Source organism: Coptis chinensis, chromosome 8 (genome assembly GCF_015680905.1).
Source record: "Coptis chinensis isolate HL-2020 chromosome 8, ASM1568090v1, whole genome shotgun sequence".
NCBI lineage: Eukaryota > Viridiplantae > Streptophyta > Magnoliopsida > Ranunculales > Ranunculaceae > Coptis > Coptis chinensis.
The window spans coordinates 6811503-6831118 of NC_141463.1; the positions used below are offsets into that span (position 1 = coordinate 6811503).

General features: G+C 37.5%; 1 protein-coding gene and 1 long non-coding RNA gene across 3 annotated transcripts; both read left to right on the top strand.

The window, feature by feature from the left end:
- Positions 1 to 4201: 4201 nt before the first annotated feature.
- On the top strand, positions 4202 to 11466 carry LOC147479595 (uncharacterized). Its single transcript, XR_015205225.1, has 3 exons — positions 4202 to 4380; positions 10505 to 10689; positions 11003 to 11466. It is a non-coding gene; the product is annotated as an uncharacterized LOC147479595 (long non-coding RNA).
- Positions 11467 to 12003: 537 nt separating this feature from the next.
- On the top strand, positions 12004 to 18445 carry LOC147479596 (ubiquitin receptor RAD23c-like). Of its 2 annotated transcripts, none has more exons than XM_086580755.1 (12): positions 12004 to 12373; positions 12945 to 13106; positions 14472 to 14525; positions 15414 to 15469; positions 15591 to 15659; positions 15782 to 15959; positions 17077 to 17232; positions 17347 to 17415; positions 17507 to 17554; positions 17671 to 17783; positions 17874 to 17952; positions 18092 to 18445. In XM_086580755.1, exons 1-12 carry the CDS (start codon positions 12308 to 12310, stop codon positions 18206 to 18208), a joined length of 1167 nt encoding a protein of 388 aa, XP_086436881.1. In that variant the 5' UTR covers positions 12004 to 12307; the 3' UTR covers positions 18209 to 18445. The 2 variants fall into 2 exon arrangements, with proteins under 2 accessions (XP_086436881.1, XP_086436882.1); XM_086580756.1 differs by having other exon boundaries at positions 15785 to 15959.
- Positions 18446 to 19616: the final 1171 nt, after the last annotated feature.

Consider the following 19616-nt stretch of genomic DNA (forward strand, 5'->3'; position numbering starts at 1 on the left):
TTGTTATTTAAGATGATTCGCCGTTTGGGAATCATCGGTTGTCATTTACTATGACTGGCCCATTTGGGAGTCATAGGTTGCATTTACTCGATTGTTGGAAATCCAAGAACTCACACATACAGAACCAGCAATTTTAAAGGAAAACCTAAATATGTAACTATAGTATTTGGAAATAATCGGAATACGAGTATATATATTACTATGCTTATCACGGGGGAATTTAAAAATGAATTGTGAATTCTTATAAAGAAAGAATTGTTGTCGCATTTCCGGATACGGCAGTTCGCTTTAGGATTCTAATTGTGGTGTACACCTTTCGAGGTGGTGGACCATCTTTAAAGGGATGCATCACAGGATGTAGCCCGGGAATTCCTTTTATACTTTTCTAGATAACCATGTTTGTACGTGTCACGCTGTATGGTGCTTAGCTTGTGTGAGGTTACATGTTACCTCGATGAGGTTTAGACGCGAGGAGTGAGAGTTTAGTCCACTCCTGGATGTGTGTCAGGATCCTGAGCAGTCTGCAGTCGTCGAACAGTTGACCACCGTAAGTTAGGTGACAGCCCGTATGGGGGTCGTGGTCACAGGGCCTACCTGAGCCCTAAAAGCTTTGGGGATTTTGTGTGTACGAACACAACAATGGCATTTCAGCTCTCTGCCAGTAAAATCAGGAAAACAATGGTGCATGGTTCACACTGGAAAGTACTGAACCGAGATTGCCTATGACTGGGGCTGAGTACCAGTCGTACCCTCACCATTCTAATAGGATGCAGTGGCCACAATAGTTGTATGATGTTTGTGAAAACTATATTTTGAATATTAACGAAGCATGTCGAAATGATTTATACTATTTAGTGATGTATTATATAGTCACGATATTATTATGGAAACCCTGCATGTTTTAAATGTTTTCTATAAGTAGACTATTTATTGGTTATGTGTGTTTCAATTGGGCATAGTTGTTTGCTCATCCTACATTAACATTTCAGCTGAGCCAATTGCGGAGGAGGTTTTCCCTACCATTAGTGAGGAAGGTTATGGGGATTTGGGCAGATTTTCTTATGCTTAACGAGGGACAAGGTCAAGTTATTTTGTGGTATAGGGTGAAATTAGTTTTTTTTTGTTGTATAGAGAGAGTTTCGCTCATTTTGATGTAATATTTGATGTATTTGAGTAGCAGTTACACTTAAATATTTGGTGGATGTATATACTGTTGTGTATAAGGTTGGTTTTATATAGATATGGTTGTTAAAAGGTTGTAGTATATGATTTCCAGGTTATGACAGGTTTTTTTTTGTATACAAACGTCGATAAAACAAAGGAAACTCTGCCGAAATTTTGTTAGAATTGGGATGGTGTCGGCCTCGAGATTCACTCCTTGTCCTCGGGATGTGTGTTGGGTCTCGGGGCGTGACAATTCTCATGTCGATCACCACTATCTTTATCTCTCTTCCCTGTGTCGGAGACTTGCAATACTGCTTGCACAGTGGCTGCTCTCAAACCCTCTTCTACTCTAATATCTCTGTCCGACCTTATCATACAATTCTTGCAAACTTTTAACTTCTTTCCTCAAAATGTATTTATGCATAAAAGATCCAGGTATCACATCTGTTTGGAAAACCATGACTGCAGTCATCTTAGACTCGTCTAGCCTTTCCACTAATTGAGTTTCGGCCTTGAACCTGGCCAAGAAATCCTTCAATGATTCCTTCTTTCCTTGTTTCAATTGAAATAAGACCGACACTTGTTTTGGCTTCACCCTTTGGTGACCGTAGTTGGTGAGGAATCTTTCTTCAATCTCACAAAACATGAAATGGTTCCCTCAGGAATTGTACAGAACCATTTCAGTGCTTTGCCTTTAAGGCTCGAGGAAAATGATCGACATAGTACAAAATCCCAATACTCGGTACCTTGATATATCGAGAACTGGTGTCGATAGCTAAGCAGATGGTCCATGGGATCAGAAGTCCCATCATACTGATTGAACTTTGGATTCCCTCTCTATATCCTTTTTCAATGGGTTTGACTCACATCGTCTGCTAGCTTCTGTATTGAGGCTAATACCTTTTCCAACAACTGGTCCCCAACTGCCTCTGCATCATCTCCTGCACCATTTCCTTCGTGATTGGCGCTTTTACCTCTTCCTCCTGTATTGTCTTTGGCGTCGGTTTCGCTACCGATTGCACCTCTTCATGGTGGCTTTTCCTCATTTTCTCGACCTGACTCTTCCTTATCACTAGAGTGCCTGAACTTGACGCCTCTCCATTTTTCTCATACATTCCGTATTTTGCACGTTTCTCATTCTCTTCTCTTACAACTTTATTTTCAGCCATTAAAATTTTGTTTTGCTTTTCTAGATCCTCCAACCTTCTCAACAAAGCTTTCAAAGACATCTCTTCTTCATGTATCTCATCTACTTCTTCCATCACTTTACTTGCTGATCGTCTTGCTCTCTCATTCTTAGACGTAACGTGAGAAGTACTTCCTTTATTCACCATCATTGCTTTACTTGTTGAAGTACGCTTTGGAGGCATCTTGATTATCTTCTTCAATACTTCACTGATCTTACCGAAGTTTCTTGAACACAAGCAGTTACTCTTTATCTCAAAACTTCTAATAAAAGGACTCAATCATCAAAGAAAGAAGAAAATAAAGAACAATTTTTTCTTGTCTTTGAATCACAGACAACGCTAATGTAGTGCTCTGAAAATCTATCTAAGATCAATGATCATAAAAGTAAAGAACTAAAGAAGGTTTGATATTGAAATGATAACGAAGTAAGCTTTTGTATTAACCAACAATGGCGGTTACAAGGTTCTCCTTTTCTCTCTACTTTGCTCTGGTTTTACAATTTTTGTGGAATGAATCTAATTGGTCCTCTATCTTCTTCCATCTGGTCTTTATATAGTGCTACAAATATAGTCTTGCTCAATTATTTCCTGTCACGTGTCCCTTATCTTATTCCTCCTCTTTTTCCCACTTTCAACCGCAACATATGAACTCAAGCGCGAAATATCGATATTTATATTGATATTTCGAGTTTAATTACGATATATGGGCTGGAATATTGGGTTGAGGATATTTGCCCACAACAAATGCTGTCACAGATTTTTTGCAAGGAAAGCCATCGAGTATGGGATGGAAATAAAAAATAATACTATCTTGCACTAGTTTTTTGGAATTTTTAGGTAATGTAAATATGTGTTATGCACATAGAAGTGGAAACAAAGTAGCACACATGTTAGCTACCTATGCAGTGGAAAACCCACAGCCCCATAGCTGGACACCTAACCCTCCATTTTGGCTTAAGCGTGCATAAATCAATGTAACACCAACCATGTTTATATGAATAAAATCGAAAATGATGACAAAAAAAAAAAAAAAAAAAAAAAAAAAAAAAAAAAAAACTAATACAAAATTAGGTAAAAGTAGGCAGGTAGCCACGCGTGGGGGTTGTTTGCACTTTTGGTGCACGTTCAATAAAAGAATAAAAGACAATAATATAGCTTTAGGTGGTTGCAAGGAAATTTTGTTCAATTGATTTGCGTTTAATTAGAGTAGGCATGATTTTGTTAGATAAAGTTCAACGGCGCTGTGCTATTAATGCCAACTTTGACAGCCGATACACAAAAATCATTCATTAGTTGGTTAGTTTTTCTTATATATAAGAATAAGACCTACCAATTGTCTTCACATGCCATTGGACTTATGGGATGATTTCAAAATTTCAACTACTCTTTGAGTGTTTGAAAAACATAACATCGCAAAAGGCATTATATGTGCTAGCAACGTATTATGGTTGTACAAGGAAAAAAAGGGGTCAAAAGAAGGACGATCACATTTCTTTCTAGTAAGAATAAGTCAAAACAAAATTTGTTGATCAAAACATGGATTATACTCGAGTTTGCGTGGTTTAGTACATGCATCAATCAAATAGAATAATAGATACAATGAACAATTGATGCATCAAGTTTATATGAAAGATACCCGGCCCATAGACCATAGTTTCAAATCCAAAAATGTCTCCCAAATTCAATTGAACTCACTCAACGCTCCTAATTTATTGGATTGGTTCCGGTGAAGGAATGGATATCCACGCGACTTAACCAAGGCCCAAAATATCCATGTCGGGTCATATTTCGGAGGGCCCAAATTCCGACACATCGATATGGCAGAATACCCACACAAAATTCCAATTTCAATGTCAAAACTCAAAAGTCAAAACTCAGTTTCCAGAAATTCCGACGGAATTTGAAATTTCTGCTTGGTCGAACTCCAGTCGGTGAGAGTCCTTGACTTAAAAATCATCGGGCTCGAAGGAGGTTAGCCAAATTCATACCGGATTTCGCTCGGTTAAACTCTGACAAGCGTCCAATAGAGGTATTAAAATCCTTGTCGTTTTCAGTTTTTTTAATCTTCTAGATATTGTTCTACTTGTAAAAACACAATGAAAACCACTTCTCTTTTTTCTTTGGTGATTAAAGTATACTGTGAATCAGCCAATGCCTAGAACAGAAGATGAGTTAGATAACAAAGAAGAGGTCAGTTGGTCGGATCTTCCAGACCCTCTCATTGCTGATAAAGTGATCAACATTAAGGATTACGTTAGTTTCGGTGCTGTTTGTCATGAATGGCGTTCCGTTTATAGTGATGAAAATAGGGATCATCTCTCTCGTGAACCTCGAGTACTCATGCTTCCTCCGGTTGAATTTGATATAAATTATGGTGATATCTGTTATAAAAACATTACTTAGTTTTTAATATGTATGAAACATGTCTTTGGTTGGGTTTGAACCCATGACCTTTTCTCTTTTACTACACTTAAGTGTGCGACTTTAGTCCCATATTGGAGAAAGAACTTGAGGTTCTTAACATAAGCCTTATGTGATTATGTCTTTCCATGGGTGTAGTGGTAAGAGAGATATAAGGGTGCTCACGCGCCCAGAAGGCCACATGGGTTTAGAGCCCCCCAAACTCGGGGAGCTCCAGAAAACCTTAGTGCGCATGCCCGCATGGGGGTTGCAAATCCCCAAAATTGGGCATCACGTGGGTGCGGGAATGGGCTTGTTTTTGCAAAACTGGTTTTGGGCTTTTTTCTTTCTTTCTTGCATTAGAAAGAAAAATAGTCAAACCACGTTTCTCCTCGTCCACACACGATTTCCTCGATCACATTGCGTGATAAGTGGATCTAGTTAACGTTCATCTTGATCTTTTTCTATAAGATCAACAGTCGAACCACACGGAAGAAAGACCAATTTTTCTTCTCTAATTACAAACTATCTTTTACTTATACTAGTAGTGCGTCTGAGAGTTCCAAGAGCCCACTAGAGTGCTGTCTTGAGGGATCATTGGTCGTTGAATCTTAGGAGGTGTGTGCCAGAGGCCGTCAATGTATATCGGTGGCAATTTCACCTTCAAGACATTGTGATTTTGCAATCGCTCGTTTGCTATTCTTTATAATTTATTGGTTCTTTTTATTCATTATTCTTTGACATCGGTAACAAAGTATACAAACCGGCCCAAACAGCCAGTAATGAATGAATAAATAACCAATAAATTATAGTAGTAGCAACGAACAGTCGAGGATTGTGAAATCACAATGTCCTGAATATGAAATTGCCACCGGTATACGCTGACGACCTCTGGCACACACCTCCTAGGATTCAATGACTAATGATTTCACAAGACAGCACACTCGAGTGGGCTCTTGAAACTCTCAGATGCACTCCAGCATAAGTAAAAGATAGTTTGTAAATTGAGAAGAAAAGTTGGTTTTTCTTCCGTGTCGTTCGACAGTTGATCTTATAGAAAAAGATCAAGATGAACGTTAGCTAGATCAGCTTATCACGCAGTGTGATTGAGGAGATCGTGTGTGGAGGAGAAATTGGTTTGACTATTTCTAATGTAAGAAAGAAAGAAAAAAACACAAAACCAGTTTTGCAAAAACAAGCCCATTCCCACACCCACGTGATGCCCAATTGGGTGGATGTGCGACACCCCCATCGTGCGCGACGTGTGTGGGCACATGCACACTAAGGTTTTTTGGAGCTCCCCAGGGTTTGGGGGGCTCAAAACCCATGTGGGCGCGTGAGCACCCTTATCTCTCTTACCACTACACCTATGCAAAGACATAAGCCTTATAAACATAAGAACCTCAAGTTCTTTCTCCAATATGGGACTAAAGTCCCACACTTAAGTATAGTAAAAGAGAAAAGGTCATGGGTTCAAACCCAACCAAAGACATGTTTCATACATATTAAAAACTAAGTAATATTTTTATAACAATCCCCCACATGTATGAAATTAGAAAATAATATAAGCTGAAGTGCGTTAGAAGTTATGAATGGGCTGAAGGTGTCATAAGGCTTAAACCTTTGCTTAGTGTTAGTCTGTTGGGTCTACTTGTTGACCAGTGAACTAAGTCTTGAATTATCCAACTTTTGTGTAAACTGCGTCAACAGATAACTCACATAACTTTCAAAAATCATCATAGAGTTCCTCGGTTGTGCACATAACGGCCAAGAGTTTCCCAGGTTTCATAAGTGCTACTAGGGACTAGCCTATCCAGTTTCCATAGGAAGTGGCTCCACTTCCTTACTTATATGGGTGTTTCTATCAGGAGTGTATTGTATCACTACACCCTACTAGATCCCAGCTATAGAAAACATTAAGAGTTAAAACTCATCCTTAAGAATATACAGAAGGTACTAGTACATCATAGGGATGGGTACAGAGTTTTCACTTTAGATTGTAGTACCCCCACAAATCACTCGAATAACTTGTTTTCCCATTGAACCTTATTTATGGGATCTCCATTCACTAAGGTTGGGTGACACTTATCCGTGATTTTAACAAACAGGCTTCAGTCTTTAACAGACTTTAACCCCATATCCATATACTAAAAACAAGCTCTCTAGCTAGGCCTTTAGTTAGTGGATCAGCTAAGTTATCTTTTGACCTCACAAAGTCAATAGCAATGATCCCATCTCGTAACATCTGTCACATAGTGTTTTGTCTACGACGTATATGTTGAGACTTTCCATTATAGGAATTATTTTGAACCCTCATAATAGCTGCTTGCCTGCTTGGCTATCATAGTGAATAGAAACAGGTGGAACAGGTTTAGGCCAAATACAGATATCCAACAACAAGTTCATGAGCCACTCTGCCTCCTCACAAGCTTTATCTAAAGCTATAAACTCAAATTCCATAGTGGAATGAGCAATGCAGGTTTACTTGGTAGATTTCCAAGACACTGCACCTCCTGCTAAGGTAAACACATACCCACTTGTGGACTTTAATTCCGTAGAATCAGCAATCTAGTTAGCATCATTGTACCCACCCCTCTAGTACAGTTGGATATCTGCCATAATGAACACCAAAATCTGAAGTATATTTAAGATACCTCAAAACTCTAATAAGAGCTCGGTGTTGTTTGTCATGAATGGCGTTCCGTTTATAGTGATGAAAATAGGGATCATCTCTCTTGTGAACCTCGAGTACTCATGCTTCCTCCTGTTGAATTTGATATAAATTATGGTGATATCCATATATGTCATATTTACAGCCTTAACAAGAATTGGATCTACAATTATCCTTTACCAGTGCCTAGCAAGAAATTTTTCCCTGGTTCTAGCCATGGATGGTTGGTAACAGTTTCTGATTATTTTGAAGTTCATTTGTATAATCCCTTCTTGTTTGTTAACAATGAGATACAGCTTCCACCTTTAACAGCGTTTTAAATTGGTGAAAACGATGTTATTCATGATCTTAACTTCTTGCATAAGGTCGTTTTGTCTGCGAATCCGTTATCAACCTCTACTTGTGTAGTTATGGCAATCTATGGTGCATTCTATTATTCTATAGATTAGCCTTCTTTATGTCTGGGAGTAAAGCTTGGGTGTCTATAGATTGGACTTATCAGCTTGTTGATGATGTTATATGCTGTGAAGGTAGATTTTATGCTGTCAACCATGAAGGACAAGTTTTTGTTTGTAATGTGAATGATCCTAATCACCCTGAGGTAAATAAAATAGCACAGCCTCATGATAAGCTTGGGAAGAAGTATTTGGTTGAATCTTCTGGGGAATTATTGCTAATAGTGAGGCACAAAACTCGTGGCTTTGGCGTCTTCAAGCTGGATAGGAGCACAAAAACATGGATTAAGGTCAAAAATCTTTCAGGGCGGTTGTTGTTTGTAGGCGATAGTTCTTTCTCGTCTCTATCAGTTTCGGATATGCCTGGGTGTAAACCAAATCGTATTTACTTCATGGACGACCACCACAATGGATTTTTAGACCCTAATTTAGAGTGTGTGTGTGCCTCATGACTTTGGAATCTTCAACGTTGAAGATGGGAGCTTTGAACCACTTCTGGTGTCAGTGTCAGAGTATGTTGTTCCAACTCCAATTTGGATCAAGCCTACAGTCTAAAAAGTGGTTAATTAAGATGAATAATATCTGTTCGAGTGTCTTATATGTTTATGTTGTTTTCAATTACTAATTGCTACATGGTTGGGGAAAGATGTAACCTTAAAAAAGTGTTAAATGTAAGCCATAACTTATCACATCCTTAATTCTTTAAGATTGTCAAACTTAATTTGGATAGAATGCTGGTATAACTCCTTGAACTTATCTATGTTCTTTTAGTTCTTCCTTGTGTTTGCATATTTTGAATTCCTTGGTTAGAAAGTGTTTTCACGTACATTTTTTTCCCCTTCTTTTGAATGAATAAATTTAAATGACGAGTGAAGTTGAACGAAGCTATCAGCGATTTGCTGAAAATTACTGTTTATTTATATCTTATGTAATACAACTGTAAATAAACAGTAGTGTATATCATTTTAGCATTATAAGTTTGGTGTAATTATGTTATCACAGTACTTGGTCTATAGTAACTCAGTTGAAAGATCATAACATCTACTAATGGATAATGCTAAAATTTTGTGTGTGTGTGTGTGTGTGTGCGTGAAGGGAAAAGTTGGTGGGGGTTATGGTAGTTCCGATCTTTTCCAAGTGTGTAAAAACAAAATGGCTAGAAATCAGAATTGAAACATTATTTTTTCGCATGTGGGATTGCGGGTCCTGTAAAAGAGAATGTTGAAAGGCTCATGGTTTATTTTGTGATAATGGTGTAATGGTCTGTTACAGATTCACTGGCTGATCCCAGTTGACTAAATGATTCTCCTTTTTTATTCTTCTATGTGATTGGAAGGAGAAATATAGTGTTTTCATCAATGTGAATTCTATATTCAGTTTCTACTATTGAATGCCACTTGTTCTGTATAAATGCAGATGTTCTCCATTTTCATTCTAATTAAACTTCCCAATCCACATAACGTGAATTTGGTTATAGTTCTTAATTTATGAGTTCTGCATTTGTTTTGATGGTTTTCTGAATCTTCAAGCCCCTAATCTGACATGCTGTAGTTTTCACTACTAAGGAGTGCAGAAACTATTAATAAACACCATCGGTTATGGTATTCTTTTTAAAAATGTTTGTCATAAGGATTATAAAGATTATTGTGGAATTTATATGCATTCGTTCTCTTCCCTCCATTATTTTTGTTAAGGCTCTACTGAATATGCATGCTATTAGGCCCCTTGTATTTTGGTTATGTTTCATTGATTCCTTGCAGGCTGTCAGGGTTAATTGTTGATGTTTTTGGAGATTTACCTGTTATAGCATCATCTGCTGCTTGGGTTGAGAATATAAACCAGTAATAGCGTCATGCATGAGTAGAATCGGTGGCATCAATCACGTGAAATGGAGACCTTCAATTGATATTCTAAAGGGAGAAGGATTAGAGTTGTCAGACTTTGATGGCTCCCATTTGTCTCCGTCTCTAGAAAGTAGCAATCCTCTGACATAATTACCAGTTGCAAATTTTCTAGTTGCCCTTTGGAACCTTTAGGCTCTCCTTACTTTTGGTATCAACTCGTGTCATGACATCCCATTCATTCTCCAGGTTTTTTAAATGGAATATCATATTCATCTCATTGGATGGTCAGAACACTGGATTTTATACTAACCAGCAAGATAATGGTCAGTTTATATCCTCAATTGCACAGTGTCAGAATGTCGTTGACATGTGCTGCACTGCTGCTACAGTGGCGGTTTTGCTCTAAATTCAGCAAGTGGCCGTGCTGAAATGTCATTGGTAACAGATTGCTGAGTTTTATTTCCTTCCATGTTATCATATATCTTCAAACTGGCAAGTTATTGTTGTTTACTCAAATGTAGACAGATAAGCCTAGCATGAAAACTTGAAAAGTCTAAGAACAGAAGGACAACGCTCAAAATCTGAAAGATGGCATTCATCTAGTTGATTATAATTCACAGTTAAAAATCAACAGCTTCTGGTATCACCACGAATTATGGAGTTCCAGTATTAAGAAGCTATCTTAACTTGAAAATTATCTACTTTAGTAGACATGCAAAACACATCCAAAACATGGCTAATAGAGAAGTCCTGTTCATAACTAGTATCTCTAATTGTTGTCAGGCATCGGACAGTTCATTGCCTGCTTTGGAGCTTGCATTGGAAATATTGCTCTAAACAACCTAGTTCCGGAGAGAATATCCTTTTTGAGAAAAGATGCAACTGAGTTCACGAAAGAGGTCGTTTCTAGGCAAGAATAATGGGATTTGGTAATTTTGGTATCTCCAAAACTGGCACCTCGGAGAAAGGTATGTTCATGTATTTAAGAACATTTTACTGAGTGTGCTGTTTGGTTTTAAAAAAAATATCGTTTGTTTCACTTCTTTCTGTGAGATGCATATTATTTCAGTTTAGTTGGTGAATCCCACAAAGTGATCATCGATAGCAAATAATTGTTCAGCTAAGCCTCTGAGTCTTCGAGCTGTATTAGCTGCAATTTTCATGCCCCCCCCCCGTGACCCAATATTCGTTAAATATCTCTCTTGCAGGAATTACCTACATCATACTTATTGCTTAATGACTAGTCCATGTTTCGTTTGTTGTTTCTTATATGACCTACAGGGTACGTCCGGAATGTATGGGAACTTAAATTCGTTAGCTATGTAAATAACGAAGAGAGGTGGCCTGCTCGTGACTTGTTCATGTTCAGAAGCTTGGACCCAAAGACAGTCACCATACGGCAGAAGTCTTGTCATACAACACAAGACCTGGCAGTCGCATGGCGAACAATTATGAGTTGGGCCAAATTCAGACCATCGGAGATGCTTTAAACACTCATGACTTGAGCTGATCTCATATGTATAAGATCCTCTTTGATGGACAATGTTCTTACACTAATCAAGTAACTGACTAAGCAAGGGTATCTTTATTTTCTCTGATAAAATGTTATAGGTCATTTGATTCATTCAGTCCAAGAACAAAGATTGTGCAGGCAACCAACCAAAGATCAAGTGTTTGTTTGTGTTAAACTTTAACAGAGTATGCAAACCAAAAGCAGATGCAACATAAGATTCCAACTTCAATGAGTTTTTTTTTTGGATATATTTTATTGAATCTCCCAAATAAATCATACAAGGGTAGTAGGGGACTGGGGACACAAGTGCCCCAATGTTCCTAATCCACAACGGAATCTCAGAATTCCATTAAATATTTCTATTTTTGGGAAAAACAAAGTAACAAACGGTATGGAAATATTAATATATAGGGTCGAAATTTAAATCTTACCACATAGGTCTAAATTAATTGAATATCCAATTTTTTGAGCTATTGAAATTCCCACAACTCCGAAATTTTGAACAATGAATGCACGGCCACACATTGCGCACATTGCGCTACAAGGCCCCAAGCAAACGTTACGTTGCTATTGCTGCTATCCATACTCATTGTAATATCATGAGTAACGCATGCCAACCGAATTATCATTTATTCATTGATTTGGCTATGGTCTTCAATTATGCAATTTTTCAGTTTTCAGAAAATAGAGAAATTCCCACAAATTTTCAAAATTTCACCCGTCGAAATTTCGATAAACACACCGTACCAGAGAATCTAGTTTCTTCCTCGGCACCTAAAAATACACCCTACAAAAAAAAAAATACAATACCGTATCCCGTCCATCTACTACACATCACACCATCCATTATCCTCGAAATCAACAAATCTCCCACCAGATCTAAAATCAACGGTAAACACATCAGGACAACACTCAACCCTAGTTAACACTAAATTGTTTCGCCGTATCTCATATATAAAACTCGAAATACTTACTAGCTTTTAACTTTGCTTGCTCATTAGTTTTTCTTTTTTCTCTCTCCTCATTTTCTTTTGCTGCTCTCCAAAAAGAAACGGAAGAAGAAGAAAAACAAGATGAAGATTAACGTCAAAACTTTGAAAGGCACTCACTTTGAAATCGAAGTAACACCGGAAGACACGGTAATTTTTTTATATTCTCACTCTCTATTTATTTTTTTTTCACTCTATTATTTATTTACTGTCGATTAGGTTTTGTTTTGTTTTTTAGTCTGTGTTATTATTGGCTAAGGATTAGGGTTTTATGTTATTATTAGTTTGGATTGTGAATTTTGTTATAAAGTTTAGATTTTTTGCTATTGATTTATTTAATTGAAGAAGGAAGTGGATGTGGACAAATTAAGTTGATTTGATAGTAATGACTTGTGAAGTTATTAAGTTGATTGTGAAGTTAATGTGTCAGGCATGTTTAGATGATTGAATTGGGTTAAAAAAGAGGTTAAGCTTTTATAATTTATTGAGAGTAATTTGTTTGTTTTAGAGAGGTTATGTTTTTGAGTTAAATAAGTCTTATTGTGTTAATGTATTCGTTTGAGATGAATGTTATGGCTAGTGAAGTGGAACTCCATTTTCTGGCAACTGCAAGCTTTGTGATTATGCAAGTGCTTTAAAAAAGCTTTTTAGTATATACTAGATTTCACACTACTTGTTGCATATGAATTATGTTGTTTAAAACCTCTTATGTTTTATGTAGGTCGCGGATGTAAAGAAAACTATTGAAACTGTTCAAGGCGCAGATGTTTACCCAGCTGCACAACAAATGCTTATTCATCAGGGGAAAGTTCTTAAAGATGGTACAAGTTTGGGTGAAAATAATGTTTCTGAAAACAATTTTCTCGTCATTATGTTGACAAAGGTGCGTCTGCTCTATTACTTGATGTATCCAATATTCCATCATATTTTAGTGCATATAGTGCTGCTCTCAAGGATGAGCTTTCTTCTGTTAGATTCGGTTTTGGGGATATCTTTGTGAGAACTTTTAGTTGGGAATTGATGGCATTGGTGGCAAAAAGAAGGTGTTGAGGACCAAATGATGAGTCGAAAATCATAAAGAAGTTATTAGCCATAGAGGATGTTTTGTCATCTGACTTCCTAATTGATTTCCTTTACTAGCCCAAGCAGAAAAGTTTTGGGATCGAGGTGCAATTCTGGTTTTATCTATATACGTTTAGATTTAAATAGACAAGTCTTTATTACACGTGTTTAGATGTAGTCAATGGGATTCATTTAACTGCAACTGGAAAGGACACACAGAAGCATGGTGCATGATCCATAGTTCCCTTACTTCCTAAAGTCCATATCCAGGGCTTGTTGAAATCTGAAAGGAGTCAATATATAGTTACCAAAGCTGTTTGAGAACCAAAGAGGAAGTCATTTATTGGTTGAAATCAGTGAAAGATGTTGAGAAATGAGAACCAATGTGCTTTAGTAATCCAAGCAATAATACCAGGTTGTTTTATTTTGAGGTTCAAGTTGCAATACTGGTTATATCTTGAATTATTTGGACATAATATTATTAAATCTCTAAGGCCCTAGGCCCCTATCAGTGGTATCCATTTGAATGGAGATGGTACTGGCATTGAGAAGCATGGTGCATGACCCTTATTTTTTATTAGTTGTTTTAATTCTAGATCCAGTGGTTGCACAACGAGAGTAAAATGTTCATACAGGTACTAGCATTGGGAAGTAAATTGTAAATTCACTCTCAGACATCCATGGTCAAGTCTCAACATTTTTGTTCCATTAATTAGAGTCCATCAAAAAATCTGGCAACACTATATTTAGGTTTAATCCATAGTTACTTGTTACTAATGCAAAAAATTAATTATACTCAATGACAGAACACACATAGTTTTGTACTCACTTATGCTCCAAAAATTTATAATAACCTAGTTTTCAGCTTATCCTGTTCTTATAACAGATAAGTGTCCGTCCATTAGATCCTTAGGTAAGGTTGATTTATATACCCTAGGCAGACCTGTTTCGGACTGGTTTCATGACTTTCATTATTAATCTGCATTTAGACTTTTACTTTTCTGGCACTTCCCTGACACTTGGAGAGTCTAGTTACTTACTCGACATCATTCTGTGTTTTTACCAATATGCTAATTGCATACTTATTTTGCACAATAAATGGTTTACAATCATAATGTTGGTTGATATCCTTTTAAAGTTTTAATTATTACTCTACTTCAAACACTATTTTCTTGAATGATTCCAGAACAAGGTTTCATCCGGTGGTGCTTCAACAACAGCAGCTACAACCTCGAATCCGGTACGTGATTTTCGTTGTACATTTTCAATAAATACCAGTTGCTGTTTGCCTGTTTTACATTTATATTGTTGCGTATAATTTTTGGATGAGGTATGAACAGTTGTAATTAACTACTTGTAACAAATGTACTAAGGAACATTATTCAAGGCAAGCTTCTATTCTACCTTATTCTCTTAAAACACATTTTTACTGTGGAGCTAATTGGAATTGCTGTTAGCAGTTCTTATATCAGCTTATCGATTACTTGATTTTTAATGTCACTCAGAGTTGCAATCTACAAGATCTTGCCTTTTGGTACTAAAATAAATGGACATTTTCTTACTGGGCCAAAATTTCTGGCAAGAATAGATAGATAACTTCTGAGATGCAAAGGCCGTGTTTAGATTGTAGGTAGTTGCTTTCCAGTGAAATTGGTTTTGTAAATAATCTGAACTCTGGTAAAGTTATCGCAGTGAGTCAGTGTGCATCAGCAGATGAGTCAACTTTAGGGGACCTATGCCTACATGCTGGATCAGATTAATTATGTCTCTTGGTTTTAGGTCCAATTGCAAACCCATTTGATCGACTGTCTTAAGCCCCCCTTTGAAACTGTGCTTGAGCCAAGTTAAAGTAGATATTCAATCATGCCGAAGTTTAATACACCCAAAAAGTTGTATGCTGAGTTCCTGCTACTTGCTAATGAAGTGAAATGTATTCACGATGTATTGCAGGGAACACATTGAAACTCTACCTGAATGTGTTTGAGGGTGGATTGAATGGATGAATCTTATTTTAAGTCAATTCGTTTGGCTTTTCCTCTGTTTAGTCGGCCAATTGATTTCATTTTTCCATTTTGAACTTTGAGTGGTTGTTTGAAACTAACCTAACAGATTTACTTCTTATGTTTAGGCCACTCCAGCTCCTCCATCAGTACCACCTCAAAGTCCTGTAACAACTGCGACTCCGTGAGTTTCTAGTTTCTTATCACATTTATCAATCATATTCCTTGCAAGTTCTATGAAGATACTTATAATTGTGAATTGAGATACTGATATAAAGATATTACGTTGTGTAACTTGCTTGTAGACCACCATCCGTCCCAGAACCCACTCCTGCTGCAGCTACTCCTGCTCCTGCTGCCACAGTTGCTGCATCGTGAGTGTTTTTCTGTTTGTTGTATTTTATTGTAAATATATAATCAAAAAGAAATTTTCAGCTGTAATGCATATATATTTCATTGACATTTTGATCTGGCTTTTATCAAACCTTTGCTGAAGCAGCACAGAAGATGTCTATGGTCAGGCGGCATCATCTTTTGTTGCAGGAAATAACCGTGAAGGGACCATCCAGCAGATTCTTGACATGGGCGGAGGGACTTGGGACAGGGATATTGTAGAGCGTGCTTTACGTGCAGCTTACAACAACCCAGAGAGAGCTATTGAATATTTATATTCTGTAAGTTGTTCCTTTTTGTTTTATCCCTTTATGCTCTTTGACGTAAGAAATAATTTGGATTGTAAGTACATATTATGTGTTATATATGGATGGGCTTATCCGTTTATGTTCTTTTTGCACTGCCTCATCATATCCTTTGGCATATACGTACATACATTCATACATATTGGATATGGGTTTGTCATAACAGGACTGAGTTTTGATGATCTTATACTTGTTAGCACTAGCTGTTTTAAATTCAAAATGTTCACGTTGCCCTTGTATAATATGGGATCAATGTGCACATGGTTTTTCTTGTACATGGGTGTAACTAGTAGCATCATAAGGCATAAAATTTGGGATCAGATTTCTCCTTTGACAGTTGTACACAAGGCCATAGTGACCCTACAAGGGCAACAAAGTGAACCAAGCACTAATATTTTGTTAAGGGTGTTGCGAATTGATTTCTTTTTCGAAAGGTAGATCAATGCAAAAGTTAAGAGCAACTTGTAAGTTTGGAGAAGGCTGGAATGGTCCAAGCTGACTGATATTTTATGAACATAATCACCATTATAAGAAAATCATCTCCACTCAAGTCTCCACTCTAATCTGGCTGTAATTCATCACGTCGGTTCCTTGTCTACAAATCCCTTTGTAAGCTGATTGGATAGTATCCAAAAGATAATTTTATGGACATTAAGTAAAACAAGATTGAAATTAGTATGCAAAAATTAGAAATATCAGCTACTCATTTTGGTGGTGTTTCTATTTGCCAAATTTGCAGTATAGTTCAAGTCCCACGTGGAGATAAATAAAAGTTTGTACTTCATGCTGGCATGTTGATCTAATTTCCTTTGTTATACATCCGATTGTATGCAGGCACTTGTTTGTTAGTTTTGTTATATCTCTGCTCTCATCTAGAATCATTCAAGTACCGGACTCTTAATTACTGGTCTAGTCCTACGTATGCTTAATCTTTCGGATGTGGGAAGTTTTGTGCACAAGTAACTAAGAGACTCCTGTTTGACATTTTGGGCAACGAATAATTCATTGGGGTTTACACATCCATTTGTTCCGTCTAGTATTATTCGGTTTTTTTTATCTTTTTCTTCTATAAATATGCTCTTTAATGTATCAGGGAATCCCTGAACAAGCAGAAGTCCCACCTGTAATCCGGCCTCCTGCAACTGGGCAAACTACTGCTGCTCCTGCTCAGGCTCCACAGCCAGCACAACAGTTGCCTCCAGCTCCATCCAGTGGTCCCAATGCAAATCCTTTAGATCTCTTCCCACAGGTTTAATTCGTTATGAAAAATTATGTATATGCTTATTTCAGTTATTTGAGTTTTAGGTGCTCCACTGCTTGTAACTATACCTTACCTGAATGAGATTTACTGTGTTGTCAACAGGGCCTTCCGAATGTGGGTTCTAATGCTGCTGGTGCAGGTACCTTGGAATTTCTACGCAATAGTCAGCAGGTACCCGGGTGCTCTCTGTGTCCATCTGTCTCGCTCCCTTACACACATGGATATTAGTAGTCATCTAATTTATTCTTCTTTATCTTTGTAGTTTCAAGCTCTGCGAACTATGGTACAAGCTAATCCCCAAATCTTGCAGGTATTATTATTATTATTATTATTATTTATATTTTAATTTATAAATTCTTGTCGTTTGCTTCTCATTTCCGTCTTTTCTTTATCCCCAAGACTCATAGCTTTTTTGTCTGTTAACAGCCCATGCTTCAAGAGCTAGGAAAACAGAACCCAAACCTAATGAGGCTTATTCAAGAGCATCAGGCTGACTTTCTCCGCCTAATCAACGAACCTGTTGAAGGAGGAGCGGAAGGGTAAGATGTGTTTTTCATAGTATTGCTTGTGCATTTTTCAAAGTCATCCTTGGATGTATATGTTGCTAAGTATGTAGTCTTGTATACCAGCAACGTACTAGGACAGCTTGCTGCAGCAATGCCGCAGTCTGTAACTGTCACACCAGAGGAGCGTGAAGCCATTGAACGTGTAAGTTTTCATTGCATTCATGTATATATTCTATAGAGTTAGTCTGCAACTTTGCATGATTACTAAGTTCTTTATGATCTCAAATGTAGTTTTGATGTAGACAGTCATTTAATATTGACCATCCTTGTACTTGTTACAGTTAGAGGCAATGGGCTTTGACCGTGCTATTGTACTTGAGGTGTTCTTTGCGTGCAATAAGAACGAAGAGTTGGCAGCAAATTATCTTCTCGATCACATCAATGAGTTTGAGGAATGAATGTTATGTGAACCATAGTTGCCCTTTTTTCTTTGTTTTCCATCCCTTTTCTATCGTCTACTTGCTTACTAAATGGTGGGAGGAAACGAGGAATATGTAGTGTGGAGCATGGTAGAGTATTTGAAGGACTATTGGGATGTTTATTTTTCATCCGCTTGTTTTTCCTTTTTTCTAGCTGTCTTATACACTATGCATAAATGTCAGTTGGGAATCCATTAAATGTATATTGTTTCTGCACGAGACCTGTTGGAACATGGGATTTGTTTACCCGCATTTGCATGGGCATGGGTTTGACTTCCAGCCGTTTGGGTTTTATAGGCACTCCTTTAGAGTATCAGTTTCTCATGTGGGTAATATAAGGCTTGTGCTTGGTCTTTGGTCGCTGAATGAAATTTTACCCAACAAGCTAGTCTTTCACATTTGTAGTTTATACCGAGGTCTCATCCTCTTGAAAGCTGTATGTTGCATGCTTGCAATTTTGTTGGATAAGGACTTGAGCCAGTTCTTTCTTTTTCTATCTCGAGAGCATTTTGGACATGAAAAAAACAGAACGAAAGTTGGTCTGCATTTTTAATTTGATTTTCTGAGATGGAGAAAAGTGTTTCTAAAACCCTTATGTTTTTTTGAGGTGGAGAACAGTGTTTCTGGAACCCTTTATCTCCAACTTATCATTGCCTAGTCTTGCTCTTGTTTCCACTCTTGTTATCCCATCTCTTACCACTGGTTGCGAGTTCTAATTATCTTGAACATTTTCTCGCAACTAGCCACATTGTCTTTTTTTATTCGATGCAAATGTGACATCGGATCTAGTTTGGTACTTTGGTGTTCTTTTGATGTAGCTCCACTAAGCATTAGCCAATTTTGTCTGGTAGTTTGAAGAATTGAAAATCTCGTGATTAAAATGAGTCGTCATATCTTCAGGGTGGCACAGTATGTACCAGTTTGTGGCTGCTCTTGGGCCCAACTCATGGCCGGCTTAGAGCAACCTGTGTTGTCTTATGTGAGTGACATGGGATTAAGCGGTAAGCAGCACCACATCATCAGTCGAAAAGAAACACCTGGGAGTGTGGGATGTGAGAACACCACCACTACAATTTGCTTCAGTTTGTTTGAGCTCGGCTTGTTTTAAAACTCGGTCTAAAATACCTTCATGCTCGTATAGTCATATGGCATATTACATGGTCCATAGGCTTGTCTTAAGCACCCACAAGAGTAGGCTGGGCTTTAGTTCAGAAAACTGGTTCGGTCCATTTTGTATAACAAGCAAACGATACCTCATGCCGGTCCCTTTGAAAACTTGATGCTCACATACTCTTCGCCCAGATTCTTCTTGAACGAACACGACTATGTTATATAGGCATTGGGTGAAACAATAGATTTGGTATCTTTTGGTTCATTTAAAATGCTC

Excerpts from the sequence above, each read along its gene's own strand:
- LOC147479596 (XM_086580755.1), top strand. The coding sequence starts at position 12,308 with ATGAAGATTAACGTCAAAACTTTGAAAGGCACTCACTTTGAAATCGAA. Across the intron at positions 14,526-15,413 it reads CAGCTACAACCTCGAATCCG|GCCACTCCAGCTCCTCCATC; the intron begins GTACGTGATTTT and ends TCTTATGTTTAG. Across the intron at positions 15,470-15,590 it reads CCTGTAACAACTGCGACTCC|ACCACCATCCGTCCCAGAAC; the intron begins GTGAGTTTCTAG and ends ACTTGCTTGTAG.